Below are 8,219 nucleotides of genomic sequence, written 5' to 3'. Positions count from 1 at the left end.
GCAATGTGAAGCAAAAACGGCAACGCGCTGGATGGATATTTCATCACCATCATCAACGCCTTCGTCACAAGCGGCTTTCGCGTGCGCAAACAATGACGGTGGAGAAGAAAACCGGAACCCAACCCTTTTCCTGGAAGGGTGCGTTCGCGATCACGATCGCGCGGGATCGCTTTTCGGCAGATTGGCGTTTAGCGTACATCGATATCCATTGCATAACCGGCAATTACTGTTCCAAATTTGTCGCTTCGTCGTAGAGGGTGAAAAAATAATGCACATTGAACGCTCCCCGGGTGGGATGCCTTTCGAATGAACGGCCGGATCCGGTGATCTCAGGGAACCCCTGGTGAAAGCTTGAAATAACGCTCTTCTTCGTCAGCCGTTCCGTGGGGGACTTGGCAGAAATTAATTTATCGCTTCCAACCCCCACACGGGGGATGGATCCATCCCACGGATCCCCCGCGACATGCGCTAAATGTCGAATTATTGCCACAACGAAATGAAGACATTTTCCCCCAGCACGATACGGCAAGCCGGCTTCTGATGTTGGGCCGTTCTGGGTGGGCACAGATGGGGCTACCACAGGACGCGGGACGCCCTTATATCTCTCCACCCTCAAGGGAGGGGTGCGCTTGAAATGGTAATTTTGCGAATCTTTCGCGAAGCGACCGCACGAACCGCACGCTGCAAAGGCTAAGGGCTTTCGACACACAGGGGAGAGAAGAAAGGCTTCCTTTTCGAAATCGATGACGCCCGGTTACGGTGCACGAGCGCTCCCTGGTGGGGCCGGTTCGTTACGCAACCCCCGCCTCCTTCCTTCTTCTTCTGTCCAACCCACTCTACCCGCGTGGCGCACACAATGGCCGCATCCAATGGCGGTAAATTGTTTGGAAATAGAATTTAGAGAAGAGAAAGAAAGGTCGACCAAAAGCCGTGTTGAGCACGCGATCACCAGGCGATCGATTGAATGCTCAGTGGCAGATTAGCTGGTTTGGTGGGCGCCTTTCTTCACTTACCTGATCCTATTATGCGCAGGCGGCTAGCGACACAAGCGATTAATTTGCGAGAAGATAAAGACAATTCAGCGTGTTGAGCACCGTTAAGAAGGGTTCGTTGTTTATGATCTGCACAGCATTCACCTTTATTGACGTTTCGCGTAACCGATCGTAGAAGGCGGTGAAATACTGTCACCCAAAACCCACGCGTTCAGTTGTCATTGTTGTCATGTTGTTTAGCAACAAAAACCATCGCCTACTTGCAGAAATGGTCCACCCGATAGAGAGTCCTAGCCCCCCCCCCCCCCCCCTTCCCCCCCCCTTGGGTTGGTCCATTCAACATCCAAAATAGCACGCAGCTCCCCGAGAGGCAGGGACCCATAAGGGGTGTAAAATTATGACAATAGACCGATAGAAAAAGGGCGCTCCCATGTATTTGGCGGTGTGGCAGGATTTTAGCGGCAGAACCCGCGCGAACCCTCCCAGAGATGTAATCTGGCCCCCACGAAATACGAATCATATTCACGGCCGCCGTCCCGGTTAATATGACGCCGTGTGCTGGCAGTGCCAATAAAAATTGATTTTTATGCAACGCCATTTTCAGCGCCACCATTGAAGGGATCGCGGTCCAACTCGTGCCACACTGCAGGAAAAAGAAAAGCTCCGGTGGGCCATTCGCGTGTACTTTCTTCTCCATTCCCGTTACCCCGGGTGCAAGATGATGGACACGGTGGTAGGGTTTGTCAACCGCGAGAAACCCGGGGTAAAAGGGCAAGAAAAAAAGGGGCAACGCCATTGTCACGATTTTGTCGACGCGCCACCTCTGCTCGTTTTCGAAGGTGCGAAGGCGCCGGTTCGCCGTTGATTGATACGCTTCTAGGGTGCTGTTTGTCGTCATCAAAAACACCCTCGAATCCTCGTGTTAGGCAACCGTGCGGTCGTGAGACATTTTTCTCCGCTTTCCCAGCAATTGCACCGAATGCCGCCCACGGGGCCCCGAGGATGAAACGCAAACAATCGGGTGTGGAAGACGGAACCGGCTTCCCGGCTGGCTGGTGGCAGCTTCCAGCACCAACGAGAACAAGAAGAAGCAGCAAAAAAACACGCACCACCTTCCGCCAGCTATTACACCTCACACGAACCTAACGGAAGGTGGTTTTATTTCACGCGATCCGGAGCTATCGGGCAAACTAATGGCGTCATATCGTGCCCCTCAGCCAGGCCCACATATGATGGGCACTCGCAGCTGCTGCGGCAACATACCCAACATAAATTACAATCGGAAACAATGGCAGTAATGAGCCGGCGCACCATGCACCAACCGGAAAGGGTGATTGATAATTTATGTAAGGCCCAGGGGGGAGGGGGGGGAAGAGAAGAGAACGAGCAACAACAAAAAAACAACAACACAGCAACAATCTAATGTTGGCAAGCACCCGCCAGGTTCAAGGCTTTGGGAAACGGCCGGGAGATAGCACAATTATCAGTTTCCAGCTTCATGGGAATGGCACGTTCAAGGCTTCATCGATATTGAAGCAGCCCACCGGTGGGTTTGTGCCGGTTCAACGGGAGTTTGTCTGTTCCTCCCGCATGCCACAAGTTGAAGGTCGAACCACGGGCAACGAGTGCCACGCTGGGGGTAGATTTCGCAACATATGGACCCGGGTTGCAACGGATTATGTTGCCGCAACTCTTAGCACAGCACCAGCCGTACACATAATGAGGCATTTCGACCACTCGGAAGAAGGTTGGATTGTAGACGAGCAAATTAGCCCACTGCTGAATGCATCCGGGCAACAAGACATAAAAAAACAGGTCTACTCAGAGGTGTTATAGTAATGCTTGGTTTTTATTATTATTCTTAACCAACGGTAGTTCGAAGGTGCGCAAAATATTCAAGTTACAAGACAGCTTTGGAATTCGGAACGTACGCGTCTTATATGCAACGGTACCTGCCCTAGACATAATTTTCTCTCCCTCCTGTCGGTTGCGGCCAACCTCGGAACTGTCTGCTGGTGCTGCGAGAGACTATCCTCGTGTGAGAATCGCAGGACACTCGAAAAACGCACATCAATCGAAAAGCTTAAAAGCTACATTAACTTATATACAACGACCTATTACATATACTAATGTTCTTATCATATAATACATCCGTCCTATCGGTCCAATTCGTCAGGTCGTTCAGAAGATTTTGCAATAAAGTGGGATGCGTGCGTGAGATAGAGTGCGCATTGTCACGATAGAAGTTAACCCCTATTGCCTAATGCTTGCCGATGGATTCTCTGGTAAAACTCCACTCTATTGGGTCGTTTTTTTTTGGGACATCTTTTAACTCGCCTCCATTTATTTCTAGTAGGGAACGATGTGTGTAGAAATCGCGCTTCCTTGGACTTGGCTCTACTGATCGTGATAAGCACACTCCCCCCACGCCAGTCGGTGATAACCGAAACTAGCCACGTAGCTCCAACGCATCAGTCTGGCTGGATGGCATTTGCACGTTGAAGCTAGAAATAAAATGTGGAACAAAAACCGCAACATTACATTACGCACGGTTACAGCGGACATTGCGCGGTTACCTCGTGGCTTGCAGGTGATACGCGAGTCCTGTGGTGGTATTACCAATCGATGAAATCGATTACACGCAGCAAATCTCACAGTCCCACCCGTGTTCCGGTGCACCCGTCAGAACCAACATCCGGTGCTGCTTGGCAGGGAGGCGATGCAGCATCCGGCTCCGGCGCACTGGTGGCCGTCTCGGATTCGACAGACACCTCCGTGGATGTGGCTGAAACTTCCGTGGACGTGACCGATATCTCCGTAGACGTGGCCGATACCTCCGTAGACGTGGCCGATAACTCTGTAGACGTGGCCGATACCTCCGACGACGTTTGAATGACTCCAGTGGCCATGATCTCATCGATGGTTCCTTCGATCGCATCGATCCCGAGCACGGATGAGGGCAACGGTGAATCGCAATCCATCGGGCCTATGCTCTCGATCAGCTGCAACGGTGAGGCCGGCGTGGGCAATGCCAGCGATTGCGAGGACATCGAGAGTGACGGCGAAACCGACGTCGTGGACGGTGGGAACGATATCGATGAAAACGGGGAGGCCGCCGTGGACGAAAGACCCGGTTCCTCCGCGATCAGAGCGGGTGCAGCAGCTTGAACCCAGTTGAGCGCCGTATCGAAGAGCGATTCCGACGCGCCCGTATTGCTATCGTCCGCATCAACCAAGGTGTCGCTTTCCTCTATCAGCGGTCGGTGGTGTAGCGGTTGTTGATCGATATCATTTGATTGTGGTGGCAGTTGATGCTGGACACAGTTCTCTTCCAGCTGCTCAGATTGCTGCTCCGATGGCAATATATTGCACGGTTCCTCCGTTGCCACCGTACACTCAGCGGACGTTCCGGATTCACACCAGCCAGCACCAGGCACCGTGCCGGTTGGTAGTTCCAACTCACTGGCCAAAACCACCGACGTCGTAGCAGTTTCCTCCGGTGCAACACACGGTGCAACAAGATCAACCACATTCACATCGACTGCGGGAACGTTGCTGTCTGCAATCTCAGCACCTGTCCTGTCCCCGTCGTTTTCTTGGCGCTCAGTTTGTGACACAGCTCTAGAGGTAGACGGTTCCTCCTCTTGCGCCACGCACCGTTCAACGGGTGGGGTCGTAACGGGTGCTTCCCGTACCGGTTCCTCCGCTCCACCCGTCAGATCGATCTCTCGTATGTTCGAACGGACCGGAGCATCCGCTTGCTTGTTGTAATGGCAACGTTTTATGATAACGCTTCGGAGCTTGCGCACCTCACCCCCAGTCCCATCACCACCATCCACCGGTACGTGCATCGTGGGTGAGTTGCATGGTGGCGACGCGATGACGTAGTGTGCCTCGTCCTTTGGCGTTTCTCGCGAGGATCCCGCTTCGTGATCCGCCGACAGTTTCGTGCGCTTTTTGCTCTTGCTGGTGCGCCTGCTGGCGCCTCTCCGACCCGGCGATGCTTTACTCGCTTGCGTGTCAGGATTGTGCGAGCTCTTTGCCGCTTTGGAGGATGATTGAGACTTCTTTTTTGTTTTCCTTCGCTTCGATTTGTTCGCTTTGCTTGGCCCGGCCGGTTCGTCTTCCTTAGGACACGACTGCTGCTTGATGTCCTTCTCCTTCCGGACGCTCTTGCGTTTCTTCTGACGTCGCGTGGCGGGACGTTTTCGCGATTTCGCTTCCGCAGCATCGACGACACTTGCCTGCTGCCGGCTTCGTGTGTTCCGCAAATTACGCACTTCCACAGCGACCACCACCCCCGCTGTGTTGTTGGGTTCGATGGCAGCACTGCTACTTCTGCTGCTAGCGCTGCTCTTGCTGTTAGCGCGTTTCGTTCCGCGTCTACTTCTTGTTTTCTTGCTCTCGACATGGGTGCTAATACTGCTGCTACTACTGCTGCTGCTGATGCTGCTGGAGCTGCAACTGCAATTACTGCTGCTGCTGCTGCTGCGGCGGCGGGTTCGAGACGCTCGCTTCGTCGCCTTTGGTTGCCGTGGTTTCTTGACGTCGATCTTTTTCTCATTCCGCCCGCGTCCATGGTGGCTGGTCGCACGTGATTGTACGCCGCCTACACCGGCCCCTTCATGTGCGGACAAATCTGATAGTGAGGTTTCCGATATTGTGCTGGAGGACGCGCGTCTTCTACTCGAGGACACACTGAACATAGCGTCCGAGTCATCCGAGTTGCTTTCCTCGTAGATTCGCTTCACTCCCACACCGCACGAGTATCTGTTCAGCCGTGGTCGGGCGTAGTACTTGGTGCGGTGTAAATTCGACGCGCCGCCACTTGCGACACTTCCTCCGCTACCACCTCCACCACCGCAGTAGCCCGAGCTGGTCGACGCACCGTTGTTGTAGTCGTGGGAACCGGAGGTTTCTTTTTTCAGCAAATTCGGCTTTCCTTGTAGCTGGCTCCGTTTCGACTGGGTCGTACTTGTCGTGGCTTGATTGACGAACACCACGTCACTGTCGGAGCCGGATCCCAGATCGACAACGTGGTCCGGCGTGCGCAGGTGGGGTGGCTTCTGCGCCATCACGAACTGACAGTCATCGGAATCGCTCGACGAGAGCAATATGTTTTCACCGTTAATGATAATCGGTACGGGTGGTTCATTTTCGTATCTCTCCGAGGTCACCGTTAGCGTAGGGCAGGTACTGGAGTTCGTGCCTTGCATCGAACGCAGCTCGACACGGATCTCGGTGCGCACCCTGCGTCTACCGGCGTCATCGGCTCTGCCCGCCGTGACCGTATTGTCCGCAGCGGTACTACTGGTGGTGGTGGTGGTGGTGTTACTGGTGTCGCTAGTTGTGGCCACTGCAACGCCAGCTCCAACGTTGCTGTCAGTTCCAGCATCGCCCACGGTTATAATTGGATCAACAACTACGGCAACCGAGCTTGGAGCGCTTGCCGAAGATGTGCTTGGTGCAGTAGGGGCCATATAGACGATATCCTCATTGTCAGATTCGGACGAGATGACGACCTGATTACGAGCTGGGCGCGAGAAGAACCTCGGATTGTACTGTACGCAGCGATCGTACCCAATCATATCGTACGGCGAGCGTGCAAAGTTAAGAAGCTCGTGCTGGAAGTGTTCGCCGAATTCGAGCGGAATATAGCGCGCCAAACGAATGATAAACTGTCGCGAATCGATGTCGCACGATTGCAGCATGTCCGTGAGGCCTTCTGATCGCGTATTTGGCGAAACCACTCCAAGCGCGTATAGCTCTCGATTCATCCACGGAAAGATGCGGCGTACTTGGGATGGGTTTTCCCTACAAAAAAGGACAGAAAAACAAATGGTGTTAATAATGTGTGAGTGTTTATGCGATCCCTCTCCCCTCTATCATGCCCCGTGCGCTTGTGGTACCTGTAAAACGCTGCGGAACATTCGCGAAAGCGACCATTGATGTCTGCCGTGGGACAAGAGTACAATCCGTGGACGTAGACGAACCGCCGCCACTCGAGAACGTCACTGCGGGGCGGAATGAATTCGTTACCGAACTCCCGGATAAATCGATCCACGTCGGGGGACCGATATAGCAACAGGCGCTGCAGCCGCTCGGCAACAGTACCGTAGGGTAAGTGAATTTGCTGCGCGCCATGCAATGTCCGTGACAGTTCTTGCACTAAGTTGGGAATCCAAATTCCGTTGTGCGGATCGGGTAACTTGAGTTCCTCTACGAAACCGTCCGTCTTGTGGTGTACGATGGAACAGAACCGTTGCTTGCAGAGCGGACATTCCGGTTTCACCTGAAAATAATTATTCAAACACACGCATTAATGAGAGTAGAGAAAACCATTTGAGGAAGCATTTGCTAAGGACGTTGATGGCAACGCGCATATGTTTTTTTTGTTCATGCACACGCACACATGCTCGATACGCGGTGCATCTTCGCACACTGAATTACGTACCTTGCTCCACTCCAGCAGGCATTGGAAGCAGAACTCATGCTTGCAGGAGTTCGTGTATGCTCGCTGGCGGCACTTTCCCAGACATATAGCGCATTTCGGTGACGGGGATCGGCGACCATTGGTCGTCTCGTCGGCTTCCTCGCTCGAGGATGAACTGCACACGCCCCGGGTTCGCGATGGGGGCGTGCTTGCCAGGGGCAGTATTTCCGGTGTAGGAGGACAATCCGCTATTGCAACGGCCTCCTCCATTGTGCGCAAAAGTCAATGATTTGCGCCCAGCAGATTTTCGTACTTCGTTTGATTATCTCTCAACCCAGGCGGGGTGATGATGAGGGCGGTCTACAAACCCTGCACCTCAAGGAAGCATCCAGAATGCTTGGTATCCAAATTTAGCAACGCGCGTATCGCATGCACCACTGCCACTAGTTTCAGAAAAGAATAATTCAAGCCAATACTATTAGTACATTGCTGAGAAGCACAATTGTTGGCGACATTATTCAGACCATTATCTAGTCTGTCCTAAATGGATATATGTTTGCGCAGGAACTTCCTGAACGCCTGCAGTACCACCGACTGCACTTCTTCTATACAAGCACTATCAGAATTCTTCACTGTTCGTGCAAAGTAGATAATAAACGCACATACGGCACTATAGAAATAGATTTTAAACAATAAATTTCACACGGTTTCGTCGCGAATCGATTCAACCATGTCTTTTTTCTCTGAACAAGAAGGAGAAGAAGTCCACAAAAACAGTCACACACACATTATAC

General features: G+C 52.8%; 1 protein-coding gene across 1 annotated transcript; it reads right to left on the bottom strand.

Moving 5' to 3' along the window:
• Positions 1–2,839: 2,839 nt before the first annotated feature.
• LOC128724721 (E3 ubiquitin-protein ligase Topors-like) lies at positions 2,840–7,695 on the bottom strand. Its single transcript, XM_053818442.1, has 4 exons — positions 7,447–7,695; positions 6,902–7,284; positions 3,569–6,806; positions 2,840–3,496 (listed from the first exon to the last, which is right to left on the bottom strand). The coding sequence occupies exons 1-3, from the start codon at positions 7,693–7,695 to the stop codon at positions 3,644–3,646; spliced, it is 3,795 nt and encodes a 1,264-aa protein (XP_053674417.1). The 3' UTR covers positions 2,840–3,496; positions 3,569–3,643.
• Positions 7,696–8,219: the final 524 nt, after the last annotated feature.

The sequence above is a fragment of the Anopheles nili genome, chromosome 3, assembly GCF_943737925.1.
Source record: "Anopheles nili chromosome 3, idAnoNiliSN_F5_01, whole genome shotgun sequence".
In the NCBI taxonomy this organism is placed as follows: Eukaryota; Metazoa; Arthropoda; class Insecta; order Diptera; family Culicidae; genus Anopheles; species Anopheles nili.
Note: the sequence above shows the minus strand (reverse complement) of the source record. Positions and strands in the feature narration are given on the sequence as shown.